The sequence below is a fragment of the Betta splendens genome, chromosome 6, assembly GCF_900634795.4.
Source record: "Betta splendens chromosome 6, fBetSpl5.4, whole genome shotgun sequence".
Taxonomy (NCBI): Eukaryota; Metazoa; Chordata; class Actinopteri; order Anabantiformes; family Osphronemidae; genus Betta; species Betta splendens.
The window spans coordinates 17,102,954-17,129,076 of NC_040886.2; the positions used below are offsets into that span (position 1 = coordinate 17,102,954).

Consider the following 26,123-nt stretch of genomic DNA (forward strand, 5'->3'; position numbering starts at 1 on the left):
GAGAGAACGAGCTTCAGGGCCTCAGCGAGATCTGAGCAGGAGCTGATAACGCAGCTTTACACCAGAATCTGCCTCACGCCCCATGATCAGCACAGCGGTGAACTGAAGCCATCAGAAAGGAAAGAAGAACACAGTGGTGGATGATTGTCTGTCTGCCAAGCACACAAAGCTCAAAGTACCGGGCGTGAGGGAACCACAGTTCAGAAAGTCAATACTAAACCACCAAAGTCAGTTTTCTGCTCCTCATCGATTCCTGTCCACCGTCGTCCTGCATCAGCTGGCGCCAGGCGCATTTTACACATGGAAACCAGCCACTTTTCTCCTGAACCCATCCACATCAAACCGCTGCTATTGAGCACAGCCCGACCCTGGACCCTCACCCGCCCCCCGGCATCTCGATGCCTCATTACAGCCGAGGCCGTTACAGCGGTGAGGGAGCTCGAGACGTCGGAGCCAAGTCATTTTCATAACCCGGTCCATGTGTTCAGGAGGAGATTCCAGGCGCCGCAGCCCCGGGATGCAGGAGTTTCCGTGTAGGGATAAAGGAGCGGGTGAGGGGCTGAGTGGGGCCCGTGGGCCTATATGGGATCAGGGTGGGCCTTTCATCCACGGAGGTGGTGGAAACAAATCTGCAGCAGAATCACAATGCGCGGCCAGAGGAATCCAAACACAGCACCCGCCCTCTGTGGGAATGTGTGTCCTCCACAAACACACAGATCATGTGTGGAGCTGTCTGTCAGTGTGTGTGGCTGCGTCCTTGAGGACCGATCAGTGATGGAGCTCAAATAAATAATATGCTTAAATAATGAAACATAAACTCTGTGATGCACTGTTTGCAGCTGACTGGGACACAAAGCTGGGAAAGTCCCAACATCCACCGACCATCAGCAAATAAGACAAAATAAGCAGCAAAGAACAGCTGCTCTATTAAAACTATCCCCCTGTTTTTATTTACTTCCTCATCATGAGTCTTAATTTAACGGTTGGAAAACATGCTGCTCAACGCCACTAATGGAAACAGCTTTTATTCAGGAAACTTTCCCTGGATGACAAATGTGGATTTTCCTAAACTGAGGTTTTGCTGCTGAGAAATCAAACGCATATGAGACCAACGAACCGTCTTCCTCAGATCTCTACTCAACAGTTAGATAAAAAACAAGACAGGACTCTGGACTCTGGATGCTTGTAGCTTTACTGATGGGGTCGATGCTCCAAAGTCTGAGTTAATCCAGGTGAATCCACCGCATTTGTCGGTTTATGGTGTTGGTCAGTTTGTTGTTGTTTTTTGCCTAATTCGTCAGTTTAGTCATACTTTGTGCATAGTTTTTAATATGTTTTTATAAGTCGTCTCCACAGATTTTACAGTATGTAGAGTTTTACAGTGGAAGGATTTTATTGGCATCTGTCATGATGAGGCTGATTGAAGTGGATGAGCTGAGGCTTCTCTTCCAGAGAGGATCAGAACTCGGAGGAGCTCAGCACATCCACACAGATTTAAAACCTCTCTCTCTCTCTCTCTCTCTCTCTCTCTCTTTCCTTACTATGTCTCTCACCCCCCTCCCTCCCTCCCTCTCTGCTCTAATCACCGTGTTGTGGCGGCGACGCTCTCTCCTCCCTCTCTTCTCCTCCGTAGGCTGTATATAAGCGTTGGATGACTTGTGTTTCAGTCTGACAGGGAGGGCGACGGCGGGCGTGTTGGATGTATGAGCTCGGGGCCACCATGTTCCCTGCTGTGACTCCAAAGAAGAGACGGCCCCCGTACCTCCAGCTGCTGATTCCTGGTCCATTTGCAGCATGTACAGGTGAGCTGCTGTTTGAAGGTACTGGGTTTGTTTTATCTTGTATGAGGTTTGACTTTTACGCAGCTGCGTAATAAACAGAAATGCACAACTCAAAGTCTGTTTTAAGCCCTGAGTCAGGAGGAACTCAGGGTGCTGAGAGACGCCTGGGATGCAGGAAGGCAAGGAAGGGGGGGCGGCCTCCAGACAGGAATGTTGGCCTGCCCTAAACAATAACCTCAAAGTGGAAAGAGTTTGTCTCATGTAGAAAGTGGATACGCAGCAGGAGACTGATGGGTGTTTTACCTCGAGATGTTAAAGATCTCGTTTGTGTGCAGTGAAGTCATCTATCAGATGCCCTGACTCAGCAGTGACAGCCAGCAAAGCATGACGAGGACATTAAAGTTCATCAGCGCTTTTTATAGCACTTCTCTGTTTATGGGAGCGTGTTGTTTTGCAGCCTGTTCTCCACCGAGAGACTGAGGTTAAAGATCAAAGGACTGTGCCACGAAATTAGAGAATGAGGAGCTGACCAGATGCCAGTCAATGCCCTCTTGTTTCTGTAGGTGCTTCTCTGGGGAATCCTCCTCCTGCTTCTGAGCTCCCACTCACTGACATCACAGTATCAGCTTGTGACCTGCAAAAAGCACGGGCTCCACTTCCCTCCCACAGTCAAAAGCCAAAGTCATGCATGATAGTTGTCTGTCTGTGTCTGTGGGCCTCTGAAGCACAAAGAGCCTCCGTGGGTCCTTCATCAGGCCACAGCCTCACACCTTCCCTGTTTTCACCCCCAGTGGTTGCTCCGCTGAGGCTCCCTGTCTGTTTTGTTCATCTGACGACTCACCGCAGCCCCAGCCTCAGCGCCGTGTGTGCTCCTGGCAGGGGACTTTCTGGAGCCGCTGTGATGGGCTTTGGCTCCGCTGGGTGGAAAGACTTCGGCTGTGGCGGTTAATGTTCTCCAGCTTTTGTTTTCAGGCTCTCGCGTGAGGAACACGACGCGCGACCACACGAGGCACCGGGAGAAGTTCTTAAAAGGCTCCTCTTTGCTCTGGTTAGAATGGTGCGAGCAGCTTCGTGTGTGATTCATGCTGAGTCATTCACTGTGTGTTTGAACCCGACGGTTCCTGATCAAAGGGTTTCATGGTTTCCGTCCAGTTGGAGCTTTCTTCAGCGCTTTGAGGCGTCTCTTGAGCTGATGAAGCATTTCGCGTCTGATCCTCTAGAAGAAAAGACAAATTCATTTTATCATTCATCAAAACCATTTATCATGAATTCAGATTTGACTCAGCTACTGTTTCCAGGCCAGTTGGGGCAAAGTTCCCTCCTTCCAGGAAAACATTCTAGTTCATTTCTTCAGACTTGAACAACCTGTGTGTTTCCGGTTTAAGCAGTGATGGTCTAAAAATGTAAAACGCCTGAATCCCATGAAGACCTAACGTTACCTGGCGGCGTCTTCTTACTGTGGGAACAGACGTTTATGACAGATGGCACATGTGGTGAATTTGGCTTCTGGGCTCGGCCGTCCATCAGGGGTTCGGCTCCATTCCCAGGCATCAAACCCACAACGTACTTCTCCCTCACTTGGCATCTCTCAGCGTGCTCAGTGTTCCTGTATTTTGATCCTCTTAGAAATGATTCCATCAGGCCGTCAGCTCCATTTACTCCTGATGTCCTAAGCCCCTTGAAGGACACATGAGAAAGAACTGGCCTCCCTTCAGTCCTTGCATCAACACAGATAACGTATCACAAACCTAGTTATGAGCTATGAGGACGAGGGGGATTTGCCCCATCACCCTGCAACACCCCTGCTTCTCCTCTGTCCAGACCCGTGACCTACATCGTGGTTCTGCTCAGAGGTGAAGGATGCTAAACTTCAGACACTGGTTCAACTTCACCCCAGCCTTCCAACAGAACCATTTAAATTAGATGGTGCCTTTATTTCTTGTCAAATGAGTGGAGCCGTTCTACAAGAACCGCAGACTTCAACAAACTCTTATCTTAATCGATGCCAGACCAGCCTCTGGATGAATAATACACTTTGACACTAAGCCAAGCTTTAAAGATGAACTACAGTCTGATGTGTTTAACTGGTGGCTGGAGCTAATGGGTGCTGCGTTCAGTTAAGACTCTGAACCGCACCTGATGATTGTCACACTCTTGATGAGTCCATCTAAGGCTGCAGTCAATGTGAGGCTCCTTTAAATCACATGTAAGACTGTCATCATGACAACCGGACCTCATGTGGTTAATCAGTTAAATGAACAGGAAGTGAATCTGAAACATGCACCAAGTAAGCCAGAATAGAAGCACATGAAGATCTCTCACATCTGGATGTCATCTAGCCAGACTCAGCTGCAAGTAAATCTTAGATAGAAAATAAAAAATAAAAAATGCATGAAATGCGCCTAGGCGAAGTCAAGTTCAATATGGGCCCATTGGACCCTATGGAATCACGTCTGCTCTGTTCTGTAAGACTTCACGTGGTGGTTTCAGATGGAATCGACAGTCATTAACCAGTCATCCATGCGTTTACCGCTACAACATACTTTGAAAAAAATGTTCTGCTTTCAGGAAGAACAGCCGGCAAATTAATTCCCATCACACAGAAAACAGGGAAAGGAAAAATAAATGTTTGGTTTGCATAGTTATCCAGTATTTAACTTATTTAATGCATTAGTGCGTTGAAAAGTAACAACACTCCAGCTTCACATGCATTTGTGCTCCCATTAGATGATTATATTCTTTACAGATAGAATGAACACGGGATTAAAAATAACTTTAAAAGGTTATTGCATTCAAAACTGTGACTGAAGTAAATCTGTGTTTGCGTCTGAGACTAGATGTTTGGTTGAAGCAGCTGAAAAGGTGGCACAGCACACACAGGAACCTAGTGAAGGCTGCTGGCAGGGCAGCCTGTCATTGTGGCTTCACTTCTGGCCTGAGCAGGACTAGATGTGGACGGGAAGCAGCGGCTGCAGGAAAGTCCTGCTTCCAGTCGCTGGGTGTCAACCGACTTCCTCCCTTTGACCTCTGAGTCCAGCGTGTTGTACTCTGTGGAGGCCGTGACCACACTAAGGACTCCATGAGACAGCAGCGTCTTTCTACAGTTAGTTTTGGGGATATACAGTAATTAAACCAAGTCATCCATGTACAAAGCAAGCGAGAATCGGTGCTACAACAAACATCTGCCATGTTTGTCACAGTTGCTTTGTCTGTAAAATCCAAAATATCTATGTAACATAATTAAAAAGTATGAATCTGCCAGACTTGGAAAAACTATCAGACGTGTAAAAGCCTTCGTGAGCCACTATTAAGCTGCGAGAACGGCAAAACAGACGTCTATTTATGAGGGGGCGTTATGGATGACCAGTACAGAGGAACCGTGGAGCTCATCAAACTGTGACTCCATGAAGTCATTGAGTGGGAACAATATAAAAACAGTCCGAAGGTCAAATAAATTTAAAGAGGCTTCTGCAGACGCTCCGACACACGTCAAGGCCATTAAAGCCTCGATTTAGCGTTTCTGCAGTGTTTTGTCCAGCTCCGTCCTTCTCATGCCTCTGCTCCCGCCTCCTTCAGGATGATTGACAGCTGCTCCTCCTGAAGCCCAGCATGCCAGCAGCGTCCGCGGGCAGGGCATCCTCCTCCCGCCGCGTCGTTCCCGTGGGCCTCGCCTGCCACTGGCTGCTGCTGCTCGTCCACGCCGCCGTCGCCCAGAAACCCGCCAAGCTCCCTCTGATTGGTCGGAAGCCCTTCATCGCCGCCTGGAACGCGCCACTGGACATGTGCGCCATCAAGTACAACATCAGCACCAACCTCAACCGCCTCTTCCACATCCACGGGAGCCCGCGCGCCGACTGGACCGGCCAGAACGTCACCATCTTCTACGCCAACCGCCTGGGCTACTACCCGTACTACACGCCGCAGGGCGCCGCTGTCAACGGCGGCCTGCCCCAGAACTGCAGCCTGGACCTGCACCTGTTCAAGGCCTTCCAGGACATCAACCACTTCATCCCCCGGGAGGACTTCCGCGGCCTGGCCGTCATTGACTGGGAGTTCTGGCGGCCTCAGTGGGGCCGGAACTGGCACAAGAAGGACATCTACCGGCAGCGGTCCAAGGAGCTGACCGCCGGGGCGTACGTCAACGTGACGGAGCAGCAGGTGGAGGAGCTGGCGCGGCGCCGCTTCGAGAAGAGCGCGCGCGTCTTCATGCAGAGGACTATTCAGCTGGGGACCAAGCTGCGGCCCAACGGCCTCTGGGGCTTCTACCTCTACCCCGACTGCCACAACTACAACCTGCACGAGCAGAACTACACGGGCTTCTGCCCGATGCTGGAGGCGGCGAGGAACGACGAGCTGCTGTGGCTGTGGAACAGCAGCACGGCGCTCTTCCCCTCCGTGGCCATCAGGAAACGCCACGCCAACAGCGTCGGCAACCTGCACTTCACCCAGCACCGGGTCCGGGAGGCGCTGCGGGTCGCCTCGCTCACCTCCAAGGAGCACGAGCTCCCCACCTACGTGTACCTGAGGCTGGGGTACCGAGAGGAGGCCCTGTCCTTTCTCACCACGGTAAGAGAAGCAGCGCGTGACAGAGGAGAAGACAGAACCTCTAATTAAAGTCATAGAGATGAACCGCTGCTGCCCCCTAGTGGAGACTCACACAACAACAGCTGCCACACACACACACATATATATATATACACATACTGTGTCAGTATGTGTCAGTTTTAACATGTGACTGTCTCAAACCTTCTGATGCCACGTGTTTCCTGCAGAAGGATTTGATCCACACCATCGGGGAGAGCGCTGCTCTGGGAGCTGCAGGGTTCGTCATCTGGGGGGACCTGAACCTGACCTCATCCAGGGTAGGTGTCTGTCAGCCTGTAAGAGACCACGATCAGTCAGCTGATGAATCAGTGACGCAGACAACATTAAAATACATGTTTGGTCTTTTCTCTCACACTGTGTTTCCATGTGAAAAAGCTTCTGGTTTGTTTTGGACTCCAGACAAACCGCGGCTGTAAACAGCAGACAATAGAAGCCTGACATCATGTGGTCGCTGTTCGCTGTGTAATTCCCATGGTTTAGAGGCTGCTGTGATGGCGTCTCCATGGAAGACGTCTAACCAGCGTCCGACAGACTAATTAGGATCCTTCTCTCTCCACAGTACAACTGCACCAGGGTCAGGTCCTTCCTCGGCCGTCGCCTGGGTCAGTACATCGTCAACGTGACGCGAGCCGCCGAGCTCTGCAGCGACTTCCTGTGCCAGGGGAACGGACGCTGCGTCCGCCGAGACCCCCGCGCTCGCCACTACCTCCACCTGAGCGCCGACCACCACCTCATCCAGGCCTCCGGCGACGGAGACTTCACCGTCAGCGGGTGGACGTCGCCGCACGAGCTGCAGCTGCTGACCGAGCGCTTCCGCTGTCACTGCTACGAGGGCCACGAGGGCCCGCGATGCGACAGCGTCAACGAAGTGAAGGAGGAGGACGGAGGGAGGGAGGAGGAGGAGAAGGAGAGGGAGAGGAAGAGGACGGAGTGGGAGGACGAGCAGAGAGAGGGAGAGAGCGCTGCGTCCTCACACGGCTGCAGCCTTCCTCTCCTGCTGGTACTGATACTGTGGACCTCATCTCTGAACACAGTCAGCTGATGGTTTGGATTTGAGGCTGAATGAAGCCTGGACGCTGTCTGTTTACCTTCTGTAGCGTCTGAGCTGCAGTAGTTTTCAAACACTAACACTTATTGTGGTTTTAAGTTTCTTTCTAGTTAGTTCTGAACTTGTTGTTGTACTTGCTACACTGAATCACTCCTAAAACACCACAATTCCAAACAGTTGAGCTCTTTCTTAAACTGAAGGTTTGATTAAATTTGAAACCAAATAAGGCACCAGGACAGTTTTTTTTAACCTGGCTGAGATCAAGACGTTCCAGGCTTTATATAAAATGCATATGAGCATTGTTGTGTACTTTGCGCCTGTGGATGTCTGTGGTTAGGGGGTTGTGTGTATTCATGTCTGTACTGCCCCCCACCAAGCACACAACTCCATACAGGACTACTGAGGCCAGCACAGTGTCATGGAAAGTCCTTATTGAGTCTCCTCATTAGGTGGAGGCGACGTTGACCCTTCTTATACAGAGCGCCTGAGTTGTTTGACCAGTCCAGTTTATTTTGGAAGTGAACTTCCAGGTATTTAATTGAGTCCACAGTCTCTGTCTGAGCCCTGGATGTTCACCAGTGCGTGGAGGGAACCTCTGAAGTCAAGCATTAACTCCTTCAGAGGCGTGTGGTGAGGTTCATGTTCAGACACTGACTTCTCCAGAGCCAGACTTACAATAAAAGAACTTGAACGAGTATCTTCATGTTCACTATGGGCAAATACAATTACTTTAATTATTACAGAGGGGACCAAACAGTGATACTGGCTTTAACTCGCTTTACGCACTTAAAACAGAACTTTGAATTAAAATACCTCCACAGGACTTAACACTTACAACGGACATTAATAAAAACATGAGATTTTGCTTTCAGTTAACACAGGACTTCCGCCTTTTTTAGTTAACACAGGACTGCAAATCAACACAAGACTTTGACTTTACTTGACTTAAAAATCTAAGTTGGTGTCATCAGTTATTTTTTAGAAAAATAAATAAAAAAATAATAATAAAACTTATTTTTATTTGTCCTGTTGTTTTCCTTTACCTTTTCATTGTGGACGCTAATGTTTTTCATGTCACAATGTCCCGTTAGTCCAGACGTTATCACAGGTTGAAAACTGTACAGTGGGTTTGTGGCAGCACAGCCAGTCCGTTTGAAAGGAGCCAGTTGTTTCTTTCGTTTGCGGTCCGTGCCGCAGACATCAGACACACAGTCCTTCAGCCTCACTAACTGTGGCCTGTCCTGCTGGGTTTCCAACTCTCCCTGCTGTCACTCAGCTTTTTCACCTGCTGATTGACTGAACACACCTGATCAAGGTAATCAGTCGTAACTGGGGCAGATAGAGTTGGTGAGTAGTGTGTTGCATATGAATTTACAAAAAGTATTATTAGCCACAATTTTAAGCATATTGACCTCAGTGAGATCAATCATAATGTCTTAAAACATTAAAAGACTCCACCAGGTACACTACAGTGTTTACCTTTTTTACCTTACTTTCACTTAGTCTTCATAGACGGCTCCATGTGCGCAGCAGGCTGCACACAGTGCCTGAAATGAATGGAGGAGCCTGTGAACACTGAGGTTTGTCTGCAGCCCGTGACTTGTTAAAGTACCATTATCTGTTTTTCTTTTAATAATTGTTTTTTGTATTCAGAAAAAATGAAAAGGCCGTTGTTTGGAACTGTGTACTTCATGGCTCACAATGCTGGACATCTATAACACTTAGATCAGCCTCTCTCTCCTATGCTCTACTGCACTAAGGTGTTCTATCACTCAGACCGTGCCTCTACCAGACCACAACAGCCAACATTCCATGATAAAAACATGAATGATGAGTTCACTGTCATGGTTGTACAGTATGTATGTACTGTATAGCGTCGAAATTAAAGCCATTGAAATTTGTATTTCAGTCTGACTTTTATAAATCCAATAGGCGTAAATTATTCTTGATAAAAGTGAGAGTGAAATGATAAAAGTCAAAAACATGTGAATTCTAGCAATTAAATAATAAATCCCAAAACAAAGAAAAATAAACTAAATCCACAGTAGTAAGGTTCCAGAAAATTATTAACTTCCCCACAAAGTGGAAATAAACGTCCCAACCAGTAATCTTCCAAATCATTCTAAGTCCCAACAGCAGGGTCTCAAAATTATTCTGAGTCCAAATGGTAAAATCCCCAAAATGACGTCCAGAGCAATAAGATCTAGGGTCAACAAAGCATTTATTCCACAGAAAAGTGACAGAAGACAGGACAGACTGAGACAATTACAATCACAGTTCAATAGACTGACTGCAGTTGGGATGAAGCTGTTTTTGTAGTGCGAGGTCCGAGGGCCGTCCTTTTTCTACTGACCCCTGTGTTCTGACCTGGTGACAGTCTGGTTCAAACTGTTGTCCCATCTTAACATCTCTGTCTCTGTGTCTTCTGACTTTTCTGCGGTTGCACCAAATGTTATTCTACAGTCATGCATGTATTATATCTAAAGATCCTGGATGACAGTGCTTCTTCTTCACACTTTTCTTGACCTGCCCGTGTTTCTCTTTACTCATCACAGCGTCTGTCAGTACAAACAAGCATTGTGCCTCACTAATACCTTACAACAAAGAACAAGTTAAGCAGCAATTTGGCTTGTACTGTATGAAACTAGGAATATAATAAATGCTATAATGAATGAAATAATGCATCAATAACAAACCTAAACAACCAGAGTAACCCCCCAGTGGCTCATACAAATATTCTTTCATCACCACATGTCAATTTAAGGAGAGAAGAAGAGTTTTCCTGACATTTGTGAAGCTCAAGCCAAACGGATGAACAACTATGGTTAGTCTGTAACAGTTGGGTCTGTGTTGTCTTGCTGTTAGTGAATGTGAGAGCTTGTTATTAAGCTTTGAACCAGTTTAACATCAGCTTCTTGCTATTTGAAGCTGCTTAGACAACATGTGGCCACTAGATCTCTACAGTAGATAAGTAAAACCATGAGAGTAAACTCATCATTCCTAGGAATGTTGTCACGTGGCTGTTGTGTTCTGGTAGAGACATGGTCCAAGTAAAACAACACCTCAGTGGAGGAGAGCACTAGCAGAGAGGCTGATGGTGGTACAGGTCCTGTGAGTGTGTTAGCTGTCCAGCATTGTGAGCCATGAAATACAGTTTCAAACAAAAGCCTTTTTAATGTTTCTGAATACAGAAACAATTATTAAAAGAAAAAACAGTGATGTAACTGCATGATAATAAAACACTAACTTACAAATTGCAGTTTTTTCATAATCACTTTAACAAGTCAGGGGCTGCAGACCAAACCTCAGTGTACACAGGCTCCTCCATCCATTTCAGGCACGGCATTGGCGCGTTGTCCCACAGCTCACTGCACACTTTGTACCCAACATGGAGCCGTCTATGAAGCCTAAGTGAAAGTAAGAGGTAGAGGTAAATTTCCCCATTGCAGGACTCCCCGCGCCGTCTCATCAGCACGGAGCTGCCCCCTTGTGGCCAGAATTGTGAACTGCCCTCACTTCACATCCGTAGCAGAAGAATAAATCAGTTCACCTACAGAGCACTACACTGGTATGTCACACAACCACTCGACAATAAAAATAAGGCAGGGGCCTTGTGCTCTCGGGTAATATACCATACACACAGGGGAACAGGTGCTACTGAATCCCCTAATAGAAACACCCACGTGATCAAAACAACCAATCGAATGAGCAAGCTGCTCTATTATCCTACTGGTGTGTTTATTTCTTAATTGCATGTGTTTTGTAACCTTCCTGAACTGCCTAAACTAAGCTAAGCTAACTGGACAACATATGCTAAAACAGAGAGGCAGAATGTTTGTGCCCATAAAGCAACTCCTGAGAAAAGCATTGGACAGTAACTGATCCCCCTCTAGCTCTTTTCAGCTATTGAGCATCTCGTCTTCAGTGCGGATTCTCTCCTGCTGAACTGCTAATAAACAGAAAGATACGGACCACATTGCTAAGCTGCCCAAACCAGAGAAGGAAAATACCCGTGAAGCTTGGAAAACGACTACAGTGACAGAAAAGCCTTTATGACACTTCATCTAAAGTGCCACCAGCACTGGTCAGAGATGATATGGTGATTGAAGATCCTGATGGTTGGAAAACCAGTTCTCGGACGGAACCGACACAGTCTCTTAAAAACTCCACGAACAAGTGATGCACTGGACAGTGAGCACAAAGGCCTGAACCTTACGTCATCTCTGGCAGACTGTAAAATGGACATGGCAGTAACTAACTCAGAACCTAAAAGATCTGCACGGGTAATAAAGGAGCCAGATACACTAAATTTGTAAGGAAATAAACAAGGAAGGAGTATGATAACGCTCTATTGTATCTGGTAGTAATGTGTTGGTTCTAAGCACAGACATATTCATGGCATTGCCAATTTGTTGTTTGAATGTGTTAAAATGTGCTAGGATTAATGATTGCACTGAAAGGGGGATAAGTCGATCAGTGCAATTGTAATAGTAATGATTACCGCCAGGGGGCGCTAAGGGCGTGGAGATGGTAGTGGAAGAAGGTGTACGTGGTTCATGGAAGCACGCGCAAATGTGGTTATTAAAAAAAGGAGTAAAATAAAGACACGCCTGTCTGTCGTTAACGTATCTGCTTTCCTGGTTCTGACCTCTGCCTGTACCTTATTTTGAAATAGAGTATAACTAGGCCAGGATTTCGGTGATCATATGCAAATTAAGGAATACATTTATATTTTCTTCTCTAACGATATCGACTGAAACCAAGCCGTCTCATGGTTAATTAATGTATAAGATAAAATACAAAACACGTCCGTTTTCCCGTTTCTCTTCATTCAAGCGACAAACGGAATTTAATTAAAGCACTGTGTTAAAAACCAATAAACCAACTGAAAACGATGTTTTCCAAACTAGACACAGAATTAGTTAACTGATTCGTTTTGAAAAGAAAACAGAAAACGAAAAAATACGAATTTCCTCGTTTTCGCAGCTTTGGTGGGGATATTAAACAGCTCGTCACAGACCAATGAGCTGCGCGTGTTTGCTTACAGAGCGCACAGAGCAGCAGCAACAAAAGAAAAAAACGAAATTAAGCCAAGATGAATTCAGAATCGAAGCTGACTTCTGGAAGAACTCTGTCTCTCTCACACACACATTATGACTAATGCAATTAAAAGTGCACAGCATCCCACTTAGGAGGGATGGTTCGGTGGAGGGTCACACTTACCCATTCTCTCTCTCAAACATTCATCCATTGCTAGTTTCTCTCTTGCTTTTATTTTGGAAGTAGACGCTAGTCATGGTGGCTTTGATGCAGTGCTGTCTCAGGAGCAAAGGTGGCGAGGTGAGACCGGTTCGTTAAGCAGCCGAAGCCGACATCCGGCAGGAAGCACTGTAGCGCCATGAAGTTAGAGTTCCTGGCCATGAAGTGGTCCATGACGGAGGAGTTTAGGGAGTTCTTGTGGGGACAGCAGTGCGTGTTATGGACTGACAACAATCCTCTAAGCCAAGCTGGGTGCTACTGAACAACGCTGGGCGGCGGAGCCCTCTGCATGTGTTTAATTACAGCATATGATATCCATAGAAATGCAGATGCCCTGTCGAGGCAGACAACGGAGCAAGGCCTGATGGGAATGCCTTCACCAACAGCCCTCCAGAAGAGTCAGAGAGACGTGGGTCCACCTGTGATGCAGGTTCCATCTAACATGCGTCGGATTTGCAGAAACTCCAGGTGGCTTTGTCCTCTTCTGGCAGCAACGAAGGGCGCGAGCGGAGCGAGAGAAACCACTGCTGCTTTGTTTGTCATTGGTTTTGAAGTTGTTTGTTTTGTTTATTGTGTGGGGGGTGAGCTCGACTATTATATTATAAACTATTTTAATCTGTGTGAAATAAGGAAGTGTTGTATATTTTCTCAAACTCACGTTCCATTCTTCATTTTCAAAAGTGATATCTAACCTGTGGGAAACCCACCGTTAACTCAATATTTGCCTAAGTAATCATCCAAGGCTGTAGGTCACATCCAGTAACGGTCCCACGTTCTGGTTCCGGCTCCATGTCTGTCCTCGTGTGTGTGTGTGTGTGCGCGTGTGTGTGCGCGCGTGTGTGTGTGTGTGGGTGATGAGAGAGAGCATGTTTGAGAGAGAGAATGGGTACCATCCCTCCTAAGTGGAATGCTGTGCAGTTTTCATTGCATTAGTCATACACACTCATCCCGGACTTTGGGGTTTCCATCCGGAGGGGCCAGTGGACAGAGCCAGACAGCAGCAGCAGCAGGCCTGTGACCGTGCAGGAATAATGCTATTTAAAAGGAGCACGTGTAACTAGTTTTCTCATTTAAGTAAATGACACAACATGTTTTCTCACATTTCTATAATACATTAAGGGGACCAGTATAAAAATCAGCTCACACCGTAACACGTGGAAAATTCCAGTTAATGGTCACAGAGGTCCTTATGAGAAAAAGCATCTCCTTCTTTCCAGAGAAATTCATACACAAAAAAACAAAAACGGGTTCTCTCTCTCTCTCTCTCTCTCTCTCTCTCACACACACACACACACACACACACTATTAAAACGTACACGGACCTTCTGATTGTTTTGACGCTTTTATCTGTAAAGCACTTTGATCAATTCAGTTGTTTTGAAAGTGCTTAACAAATAAAGTTAGTTACACTTACAATACATTACAATATGTAATATATCTATATTTTTTCCTTTCTGAAATCGCGCCGTCTTTTGATTATTTATTAATTTGTCCTGAAGATATAATACCAAACATACCGGTTGTCTCGTTGTCTTTGCTATGGTGACAAACGGAATTGACTGAAAGCACACTGTTAAACCTCCCAAAACGAGTCGTTTTTCATTATTACATTTTAATTGCTGATTGGTTTATTGTTTTCACTCATACCTGGTTGGCTCCTCCTCTCTGCCAATCACATCAGCGGCGCTGCTGATTGGTTCAATGAAGAGATCGGTCCCAAATGAGAATTCTTTGAGTGAGTTTGACGTTTTTTCGTTTTGAGAAAAAAAACAGAAAAAGAAAAAAGACTAATTTTCCAACTACTGAAAGAAGACTCCGGTGGAGCAGAGAGCAAACCAAGCAGCTTCATCGGCCTGTGTGGGAGCGTAACGTTGCGTTTCAGTGACGCCTTTAACCTGTAGCTGGGAAAGAGGCAGCAGTAATTTTTTAATTTCAGGAATTGGTCCAGAGTATTTTTATTTGACAGGTGTGATCAAGTTAGAATTGGAACAGCATATTCAGGTAAGTACTGTACAGTATGTGGTGGTTCCCAGGGTGGTGTAATTAATACAGGACTTTTTCAACCATGATAAATGTTGTTTTTTTCAGAGCATATAAAACAATCCTTATAGGAAAAACTAAAACACTAATATTCACCAATCATCTTCTCAAAGAGTCAGATTAGTCATCAGTGTTGGTTGGTTCACAATCACAGGAAGGACAGGATATGCATTTACCATCCAGTTTAACAAGCATTGTTAAAAAAAGAACATCAGACCATCTTGCAGGTTGTACAGTAGAATTCTTGGCTATTACAGTAGCATTGCAGGGCACGTTAAACCAGCCAGTTGTTCTGTGCTCAGAGTCTATGAAATCTATTGTGTATATATAGTGAAATCTATGAAGCACTATCCAGAATGCACCAGTTAAAAGACAGCAGTTACATGTATGTGGATACTGGCTCACAAGGAAAATAAAGGGAACCGCATGGCAAATGATGCAGTCAAGCAAAACAGAAGCTAAAACCACAATCAAAAGTAAAATCATCCACAGGGACAAGATCACTGGGACAGCGGGAACAAGTGCAGCATTGGGGCAACAGGAGGGAATAAAGGAGGACAATATAATGTCAAGGTTAAAATTGGGTCACACAAAACTAAATAAGTGCTCGCTGTTGGTTGGTGTGAACAGAACGATTCAGAGGCACATGTTAGAGGGAGACAGCAGGGGATACATGGATGTGAAGCACAGGGTGACTGTGTCAAGAGCTTTGGTGACGTTTGAGAGAAATATGAGCAGCATTTATCTTTTGGTATTCTAATTGATCCACATACAGCATAGTAGGTGGTGGTACTGCCCCTAATGCTGAACACCACCTACCATAAAACCAAAAGAAAAAATACATCAGACCCAGATGGCTTTGACTTTGGTCAGAGGCACCAGTTTGGCCTCACACGGAGACCCCGCGTAGCACTGGCAGGTGAACCTCTCCTCCCAGTCTCTGAGCGCGGCCTCAGAAGGAACCCCCACGGCCACGTACTTCCCTCCGGCCTGCAGCACCATGAAGCGCTGGGGGTCGAGGTGCAGGTAGTGGCTGGAGTCGTGCCTCTTCCTGACGCAGCGGCCCCTCCCCTGGCACAGGGCCTGGCTGCACAGCATGGCGGCCGCCGTCACGTTGGTGAGGTACGGGTTCAAGGAGGAGGTCAGGTGGTGGGACAGGGACTCACAGGCCTCCTGCAGAGGAGACGGGTGTGAGGAGTCATAGGGGGAGAGACTGAGCACAGCTTTCGCCTTCTGACGTCATCAGCAGCAGTATTTGACACCAGAACCAGAAGCACGTTGACTAAATGAGGGCTAGAATGCAGCGGCAGAAGCTGCAGTAAACAATGAATGGAGGGAGGAGACCCAACCACTGTCAGTCAGTGTTACAGGTGAATGTGGACACTGATCATCCAGGTGCAGTAATGAGCTGGAGCCTGAACCACTGCTTTGAGCCAAACCACACATTCAGGCCTGATGTGAAGCTGCTGTCCACCATCGCCTTGACGACGGAACCAAAGCAGTTCATCCTAAAAGAGGAACCAAGCTCTGTTTAATTCGCTGACTAAAGCCTCGTCACACTGCTCCATTCACACTTGTTGGCGTTTTATCACATCAGGTCACAGTCGAGCTTTTTCGTAAACAGGAAACAAAGTCATTCGCTAAAAAGCTTTGGATCTGTTTCTTACAGCGTTGTCACGTTACGAACATGTTGAGGACGAAGGGCTCCCAGCTCAGGTTCAGAGGCCGTTACCTTTGTGGTGAAGTCTTTGCTGGAGCCCCACATCACAACTCCTGCAGCTCCCAGAGCGGCGCTCTCTCCCACAGAACTCACCAGGTCCATCTGGAACACAGCAGCTCATAACGTACTGTGTAACAGGCTTTGTGTGTGTAATAAAACAATCCGGCCAATCAGGACCAGGATTAAATGGATTTGCCCTCTATTACTTTTCAGACAAAAGCAAAAAAAGCTCTGGAATGTTACTGTATCTCACAGATGAAGAGCTGGACAGCTTCTAATGCCGGTTCGAAGCCACCGGACCCGCTCACCTCGCTGAGGAACCTGGTGTTCTGGTCCCTGTACAGCGGCCTGGAGTAGACGTAGACCGGGCTCGTGAACGGACGTCTGGGCAGCGCCGCCACCCTCACGGCCTCCTGGACGCGGTGCCGCACGTAGAGCGCGGCGTTGTGGGAGCTGTGGAGCGACTGGGGGAGGTAGATGGAGGGGAAGAGGGCGGTGCTGCGCTCCCACAGCCACAGCATCTGCTCGTTCTGCCTCTGGGTCTTATCGGAGCACCTCCCCGTGTACGCAGGCGTCTCCCAGCCGTAGTTGTAGCAGTCGGGGAACAGGTAGAAGCCCCAGCGGCGGCTGGGACGCTCTCGGACCCCGAGGCGGAGGGTCTCCTCCATCAAGGAGCGGGCCGCGCGCTCAAACTGATGCTTGGCGGCTTTAGAGGCGGCCTGGGAGGATAAATGCGGGGCCTGTTCTTCAGCATAAACGCGGGACAGACTCTGATACATTCGTTTTGAGCCCCAGTTCTGGTCCCACAGCGGACGCCACGACTCCCAGTCAATGACGGCCAGTCCAGGACTGGAATCCTTGGGGATGTAACTGTTAATCTGCTTTTTCGCCTTGGCCAGATGCTCTGTCAGGTCGACTCTTTGGGGGACGGCTCCGTGGTGGCTCACGTTGTTCCTGTCGATTCTAGGGTAATTGCCCAGGCGCTCCTCGAAGAAGAGGGAGAGGTACTGACCGGGCACGGTGGCGGGTGTCGTCACCTCCTGGAAGGCCCCAGTGTCCAGCACCAGGTCCAGCCTTCGGCACTGGTCCACAGGAGCGTTCCATATGGCCACGAAGGGGTGGTCTGGGATCAGCGGGGGGGCGGTAGGAGGCAAAGTGTGAATGATACTAATAGACATTAAGATTGTGACCCAAAACAGGAAGAACAGGGCCATGATGGCGGCACCGGACGATAGAAGTCTGTGTGAGAAGGTGAAACGATTCGGAAAAAACATCAGACAAACTGCAAAAGCATTTGAGAATGAGCGCGTGGGTCTGAACGAGACTGAACTCTGAGCTGTGTATCAACACAACAGGGCACATTAAACATTTAACATTTAGATTTAACATTTACATTTAGACTTTAGCACATTTAACTAAACGTAAGAAAACTGGTTACAGGTGCTCCTTTTACATTCGGCACCTCATACACCAGACACCAGATACATTCAGCTAGAAATAAAGAAATACATGACGCTAGGGTGCAACAGACGTTTCTGCTCCACTTCGTCTTTGGCGACTTTGGAAAAAAGGAAGGAGGTTTACTTTAAACCTATGTTTTACCTGAGTTAGTTTTTTATGTATTTTAATATTCTATTTAAAGATTTTGGTGATACATGTAGGCTCCAGCACCCCCGCGACCTGGCATATGGGATTCAGCGGAAAATGGATGGATGGTAATACATGAAAACTTCACGATGCCAAGAAGCAATGAAAGCTTTAATTCAAATGTTCAACAAAATAATAGACAAAGGTTCTTTTTACATGAAGGCACATTAGCAAAGGGCATTTTTGTTTTTGCTACAGGAGGATAATTTATCTTGAATAGACGCTGAGTGTTTGATTTGAAGACCTCTTCAACCAGCGTCTTTTTTTGTTGCATGCAGAAATAAAAAGTCAGAGCTAAGTATTTATGTGACTAGTGTCCTGACACACTTTTTTTCTCCACTAATTATTAGTTAAGACCCACTCACCTCTCTGGGGAACTTGTTCTGCTCCTTGTTCAGGTACAGTAGTCTGTGGATGGATGATGGCAGATGAACAGGACGAAGACGCATGGCTCTGTGAGCATTATATACAGGGGATAGAAGAAAGTGGAGGGAGGAGGAGGAGAGGAAATTCTCAAGAAGATGCTCTTTTTTTCTCAGAGCAGACTTCTACTGGCCTTTTTGAGACCATTAATGGGAAATGCCAGCACATTACCACCACCCGTTTCACACACACACACACACACACACACACACACACACACACACACACACACACACACACACACACACACACACACACACACACACACACACACACACACACACACACACACACACACACACACATAGGCATGGGGTGATCTCTTTGGTGGAGGGGTGTCCTGAACTCTACCGAATTTACACAATAATGACTTAATGTGCAATTTAACAATATTGTTAGAATCGTGGGCTGGCTCAGCCTTCTGTTTCTTTTACCCTGGACCACAACTGTAGCTGTCAGCAGCTGTGGAACCCAAATGTTTTTACTTATCCAAAAATATTAAGTTGATTTAAAGTCTTCTTCCGAATAATTTGCTGTGGGCGGCGGTGGGTAGCACCGTTGCCTCACAGTAAGAAGTTCTGGGGTTGATTCCCGGTCCTGGTACGTTTGCGTGGGTTCGGCTCATTAGGTGCATTAGACGTGCATTAGGTTGATTGACTTCTCTCCATTGCCTGTGTGTGTAAATGGCTGTCTGTCTCTGTGTTGCCCTGCGATGGCCTGGCGGCTGTCCAGGTACCCTGCCTCTCGCCCATAGCCAGCTGGGATAGGCTTCAGCCCCCCGCAGCTGGGATTCAGCGGTTTGGAAAATGGATGGATGGATAATTTGCTGTCACGTATGCTACAGGAAGTAGTTAATAAAACAGGAAGTGATTTGGTGAAGAATGCATGTCACGAAAAAGGAGGTCTAAACTACCGCATTACAGAAATAACTGCTAATTTCTGGGTCAGAGGGCGTGAATTAAAAGAAGATTAAAATTATCACAAACATCAGTCCCATAGCCCATTGATTCATGTTAAACCATGTTGCTGATGTTAGCCACGCGTTTGTGCTGCATATGAGACGTGCATTGGCACCTCTCGCTAGTTTTGTTTAGTCATGTTGTTCATGTTGTTCATGTTGTTAATGATGTTCATGTTGTTCATGCCACGCTCTAGTTCTTTGTTCTTAAGTGTTTTTCCTCCTGGAGTATTTTGTTTAGTTTCCAAGGAGTGTTTTGTGTTGTTAGTTGTGACTAAATAAACTGTTTTCATTGATTCATGGCCCGCTCCGACTCTGTCCAAATGGACCTTCACAGACAATCACACAGAAGAGGACGAGGACATGCCTGTGATGTCAAGGGCTTTAGGCAGGTGTGATAAAACAATGATGTTTTTTTTTTGTCAATTCATAAATTCTTACATTGTAGATACATTTGTGCAAAGTCAGAGATTATGATCAACAGAGTAACGGGTGCTAATGATCATCATGATCATCTGTCGTTAGTTCTCCCACAGATGATAAAACCTTTTTTTTTGTTTTATGCCAAGCGTGTGACTTCTTGTCCCTGGCTGCTAAGATTATTTCCTCTGCTAATTGGCTGGGTGTAGTGGCTGAGCTCCTCACATCACCCTGGCTTTCACAAGTGGCATTGTTCATGCACCAACGTCTGCTTCACCCTTTGGGTGAACAATGTTAAGCTACAGCTTTACTAACCTTGTAGTGGGACACTCAACCCCTGAGCTGATTACCGGCTTTATAAACTTTTTTATAAGCTGTAAGTATTAGTAATACTTATCACTACCAAGATCAATAATGTTTAAATATGGAAATTGTTATGTTGTACATCATGGCTATTATTAAGTATTATGAGATTGTGTATAACAATGCATATGTGTATGTATATGATATATGTATATGTTTGGATAAGTATGTGCACATACCTTAACACTATTATTGGTATTAATATTAATCTCAAAGGTAAACCACAGTACAGCAATTGTTTAGTTATGAATGTGTTAGCCTAAGGTACATCCCTACCGATTGTTTGCCTAACTGATTTGCTTGGTTTCAGCAGCTGGACCCCCTCCTGCCCCTGGCTGCACTTAGGAATTCTGTCCATAAAAATAATGAACAGAACCGGTGAAAAAGGGGAGCCCTGCCAAAGTCCAAGGCAATGCGAACCAAGCTCCTGCTCCAGTTGTACAGAGTCTGTTAGGCGCGGCAACTCTCTTGACAGATCGGACCCACATGCACGTCCAACTGGTTCCAGTAAAACAGTGTTTATTGTATGGAGTACCGAACAACGGACTGGAGATCACTGGCACAATCTTCATACAAGGCACAGGCTGATAACGGCGGTCAGACAAGCACGGTAACAGAGACATTGAGATACGGTACCAGAGGATCAGGCAGTTCGGCGTCAGTGGACAGGCGAGGGTCAGCAACATGCAGGCTTGGTGACAGGACAGACAAGGGCTAGGCAATCTCGGCGTCCGTTAAACAGGCAGTAATCAGTAACTGACAGACTCAGCGACGGTACAGGCAAGGACAAGGCAAAGACTAGGTCGGACTCGGAAACAGAACTAGTATCAGGCTAGGAATCAATACGACTGCTGGAATGCGGAAATAATCACGACAATCTGGCAGAGGATTTAGATGAGTGCTGGTGGTTAAATACAGGCGTGATTGCTAATGACAGACAGGTGGAGTGATGCGGACTGGAAGTGTAAACTGGCAGTAACATGGACTAAGTAAACACAATAATAATAATAAACCCAAAACCTGACAGAGACCGAGCAGCCCCCAAACAGCCCCCGAGTTTTTGCCTCCATAATGGCACGGGCTGCAGCACGCTTGGCCTGTCGGTACCCATAAGCTGCACCAGGAGTCCCACAGGTCAACCAGACCTGATAAAACTCCTTAGGCCCTTCCTCCCAATCATGCTCAGTCATTTCCCACGTGGGCATTGAAATCTCCCAGAAGAACGATGGGGTCCCCAGTTGGAGCGCTTTCCAAAACTCTCTCCAGTGACCCCAAGAAGTACTCCACACTACCGTCTAGCTTGTAATCACCAAAAGCTCCACCCGAAGGCGCAAGGAAGCAACCCTCTCGTCCACCGGGGAAAACTCCAACACATGGCGGCTAAGCTGGGGAGCTATGAGCAAGCCCACACCAGCCTGCCGCCTCTTGCCGCAGGCAAATCCATAGTATTCCAGAGCCCAGGTTGTGTGTGGAGGTGAGCCCGACTTTTTGAAGGTAATTTGTTGTTCCGCCATATCATCATGTTTTGGGTTCCAGTTTCCACTTCCTGTCTTTATTTTGGTAGCTTCCCGGTTTCTGTTTTCGGTTCCAGCTTTACTTCTGGTTTTCATTCACGCACCTGTATCCGATTCATCATTACTCACCAGGCCATTTAAGCACCGCCTGTCACCGTTGTTATCTGCCAGATCGTTGACTCTATGACCGCACGCGCCAGCAATCGTCTTGTTCAGTTATCCTGTTACCGATCCAGTTCCGCACCCCTGACCATCGCTTCTCGCCCCATCCTGACCGGTATCGTTGATTTCTGATTCTGTTGCCGAACTCTGCCTGTTTTTGGACCTGTCTACAGTACGCCTGTCGATTCTGTCTTTGTGATCTGAGCTTTTGGTATTGACCTGCGCCTGCTACTGGACCCGATTACGTCTATCCCCTGTGTGCCGTTAACCCGTGCTTATCCGTGCATGATTTGGACTGTCTGTGACCTGGCTTCTTGTATTAAATATCCCTTTAATCATACCTCCCGTCTGCTGCGTCTGCACTGCGCATTTGGGTCCTTTATCTGCTGTTCCGTGACACCCCCCAGTGACGTGACATTCCATATCCCAATAGCCAGATTTTTTTTTTCAGGGATTGGGTCGCCTAGGCTCTGCCTTCGGCCGCTGCCCAAACCACTATGCAACGACCCCCTACGGCTCCTCCTGCGAATAGTGGTTCCACCTGAGGACGGTCCCACGTCGCTCCTTTGGGCTGTGCCTGGCCCCTGTGGGAATAGGTCCGGCCACCAGGAGCTTGCATGCGAGCCCAACCCCGGACCTAGATGAATGATGGTTTTTAAATGAATGTATGGTTGGAGTAATGTTACTGTGACGCACAAATATGACCGCTACCATCTCCGTCGTTCTCTCCTCCTGGTGCGTCGATCGTGGGTTCTCTGGAGTTTGTGGGAAACACAGTAACTCACAGAGTTAGTGGTCTCGACTCGCTTCTTTATTAAGAGCTCCAACATGTATATCGCTGAATCACACTGCGCATTCTCATTTTCCGCTGGGCCTTCCTGTGTCTCCTTGTCTACTCCTCCTTTCCCGCCTTGTCTTCCAACTCAACTCTCTACCTACGTAATCCCGCGATATCACCTGTCCCTAATACTTTTAAAGGTGCAGGCACCTATTGACATTTACCTGCTACATTACTTTTCAACATACTTATGCATTCGATATTTAGTTTAGTTTAATAGTGGTTTTAATATTCTAATCAAAGTGTGATATGTGTAGTGGTAATTATTGTTTGCGTTGCAGTGATTGTTTAAGTTTATTTAAGTTTTTTTGTGTAGTTAGTTCACCTGGCTGTTCATGAAAAGATGTGGGAACTTGTTCTTTGAGGGTTGACTAGTTTTTTTGTTTTGTGACTTATTCAAATGTGCCAGCATCTCTTTAGCTACAGTCATCATTTCCAGCACACTCAAGGGCCAGAGCTGTTCATCAAGACCACTTCGTGCTTCCTGATTTATGAAAAACACAGTTTTAAAGTAGCGATGACTGATTTTACCACCTCCTCTCTTCTCTCCACTTCAAACACTGCCATGGAAAAGAACATGAAAAAAGCAAAAACGGGCTCCCTCTCCCTCTCTCTCACTTTCTCACACACTTCCAGTACACCACACACTACTCTGTCTGCCACTTTTAGAACTGGAGGAGCTGTTTGTGTGTATAAACACACCGGTAACACAGCTCTGATTGTTTGGGCTGGTTGCGTTGGGTTTATTTTCCTTTCCAGACAATATCGGCTGAAATGGTCATTATCAGTGGTTATCAGCCCGTACGTATGAGCCGGTAGGTGCCCATCTACCTGCTGGCAGCGGTGAATAGGTGCGGTTGGTCGCCGTCATCGATCCCTAAGGTTGATCACGGCTCAGATGATTTAACCAGCAGAGTCAGTAGGGGCGCTGTTGAGCGGTTGTTGTTCAGACAGGAGGATCGAAGTTTTTGATTTTGATATATTAGCGAGCATAACTTAGCAAGTAGCTAGCTGTATTGTGTTAGCTAACTGTATCCTGAACCCCCTACCCGTTTTCCAGCCCTAACCCTAACCACAATAACGTCCAAAGCTGTTGAACGTAGCAACTTAGCTAGCTGTTAGCGAGTAGGTAGAGCAGGCACCTACTGGCCCGTACTAATGCCCATTCGTTATGGCTGATAACATCAGAAACGGGTGCCGTCTACTGGTTAAGTTGTTTAGAAGATGTTTCCAGAAGAACTTCCTCTTGATATAGTGATAAGGAAATTTAATAAAAAGCACCGAGCTAAAGACCAATAAACCAACTGAAAATAGTTTTCTCAAAACTAGACACAAATTTAGTTCACAGATTCGTTTTGAAAAACGGTAAAACATACACGGACTTTCTGATTATTTTGACGCTTTTATAAAGCACTTTGATTAATTCAGTTTTTTAAGTGCTTAAAATATAAAGTTAGTTACACTTATAATACATTACAATATGTAATATATTTATATTTTCCTTTCTGAAATCGCTCCGTCTTTTGATTAATTTGTCCTGAAGATATAATACAAAACACACCAGTTGTCTCCTTGTTTGTTTGATATGGCGACAAACGGAATTGAATCAAAGCACACTGTTAAACCTCCCAAAACGAGTCGTTTTTCATCATTACATTTTAATTGCTGTTTGCTTTATTGTTTTCACTCATACCTGGTTGGCTCCTCCTCTCCGCCAATCACATCAGCAGCGCTGCTGATTGGTTCAATGAGAGGGTCGGCCCCAAATGAGAATTCTTTCTAATGTTGGTACACTAAACACATTTGATTTAAAGTTTTCCGTTTTTAGTTTTGAGAAAAAAAAAAACAGAAAAAGAAAATAGACTAATTTTCCATTTTCTGGAAATTGGGTATAAAGCTCCAATGAGCACAGTACGCTGAGCGAGGCAGCGACTACATAAAAACGCCTATGACTCAATGATCACTGAATGCTTAGAGCTGTACAACATCAATAGAACTCATTGCAAACTTGATGAGGTTGTGGAGAACCACCCTTGAAGCCAATGGGAAGCCACTTGCCCAAGTATCCATCAAATGTGGCATATACCAAGGAGATGCACTGTCCCCACTGCTGTTCTGCATAGGTCTGAACCCCCTCAGCCAAATAATAAACAAGACTGGCTATGGATACAGACTCCAAAACGGAGCCACCATAAGTCACCTCCTCTACATGTATGACATCAAGCTGTACGCTAAGAATGAGCGAGACATCGACTCGCTGATCCACAGCACAAGGATCTACAGCTCGAACATTGGGATGTCATTCGGGCTCGAGAAATGTGGGAGGATGGTGACAATGAGAGGCAAGGTAATCCACACAGAAGGGGTCTCACTCCCAGAAGGAACAATAGCAGACATTGAGGACAGTTACAAGTACCTTGGAATACCACAGGCAAACGGCAACCTTGAACAGGCAACAAAGAATGCGGCAACAGCCAAATACCTCGAACGAGTAAGGCAAGTCCTAAGAAGCCAGCTCAATGGCAAGAACAAAACCCGGGCAATAAACAGCTACGCCCTGCCAGTGATCAGATACCCTGCGGGAATAATAAGGTGGCCAAAGGAAGAGATACAGACCACAGATGTTAAGACACGTAAGCTCCTCACCATGCATGGAGCAAATCCAGCACCCTGAGACTGTACGCTAGCCGCAAAGAAGGAGGCCGAGGACTAGTGAGCGTGAGAGCCACTATCCAGGATGAAACATCCAAGATCCATAAGTACATCAAGGATAAGGCCCCGACAGATGACGTGCTGAGTGAATGTCCCAGGCAGTGGAGAACAGAGGATGAGATGCTGGAAGAGGGACCATCATGGGAGGACAAGCCCTTACACGGGATGTACCACTGGAACATAACTGAAGTGGCTGATCTCAACAAATCCTACCAATGGCTTGAAAGGGCTGGGCTGAAGGACAGTACAGAGGCACTCAGCAATGGCAACATCAGGAAAAAGGAACATGAGAAACTAGAGAAATACCAAGGGCTCAGAGAAGAACTGGAGAAGGCTTGGAAGGTGAAGGCCACAGTGGTGCCTGTGGTGATTGGAGCACTAGGGGCAGTGACCCCCAAACTGGAGGAGTGGCTACAACAGATCCCTGGAAAAACATCCGAAATCTCAGTCCAGAAAAGTGCAGTCCTAGGAACAGCAAGGATACTGCACAGAACCCTCAAGCTCCCTGGCCTCTGGTAGAGGACCCGAGCTTGGAAAGTGGAAGAGACCACCCGCGGAGGGTGAGAATAGAGTTTTTTGTTTTCTTATTTATATTACATATAAGGTCCGGGTGTAAAACGCCGCCCGTGTCTT

The 26,123-nt window shown here is 46.6% G+C and overlaps 2 protein-coding genes and 1 long non-coding RNA gene across 4 annotated transcripts; 1 reads left to right on the forward strand and 2 right to left on the reverse strand.

Annotated features, from left to right (window-relative positions):
• The first annotated feature begins 1,662 nt into the window (after positions 1 to 1,662).
• Positions 1,663 to 8,446, forward strand: LOC114857721 (hyaluronidase-4). The gene is made up of 4 exons (XM_029154478.3): positions 1,663 to 1,802; positions 5,358 to 6,347; positions 6,554 to 6,643; positions 6,946 to 8,446. Exons 2-4 carry the CDS (start codon positions 5,391 to 5,393, stop codon positions 7,426 to 7,428), a joined length of 1,530 nt encoding a protein of 509 aa, XP_029010311.1. The 5' UTR covers positions 1,663 to 1,802; positions 5,358 to 5,390; the 3' UTR covers positions 7,429 to 8,446.
• Positions 1,801 to 8,696, reverse strand: LOC121202314 (uncharacterized). Of its 2 annotated transcripts, none has more exons than XR_005897835.2 (3): positions 8,478 to 8,696; positions 6,528 to 6,659; positions 1,801 to 2,997 (listed from the first exon to the last, which is right to left on the reverse strand). It is a non-coding gene; the product is annotated as an uncharacterized LOC121202314 (long non-coding RNA). The 2 variants fall into 2 exon arrangements; XR_008694986.1 differs by lacking the exon at positions 8,478 to 8,696 and adding an exon at positions 6,740 to 6,901.
• A 6,094-nt stretch (positions 8,697 to 14,790) lies between these two features.
• LOC114857933 (hyaluronidase-5-like) lies at positions 14,791 to 17,691 on the reverse strand. The gene is made up of 3 exons (XM_029154871.3): positions 16,762 to 17,691; positions 16,466 to 16,555; positions 14,791 to 15,906 (listed from the first exon to the last, which is right to left on the reverse strand). The coding sequence occupies exons 1-3, from the start codon at positions 17,665 to 17,667 to the stop codon at positions 15,577 to 15,579; spliced, it is 1,326 nt and encodes a 441-aa protein (XP_029010704.1). The 5' UTR covers positions 17,668 to 17,691; the 3' UTR covers positions 14,791 to 15,576.
• Between the last annotated feature and the right edge of the window lie 8,432 nt (positions 17,692 to 26,123).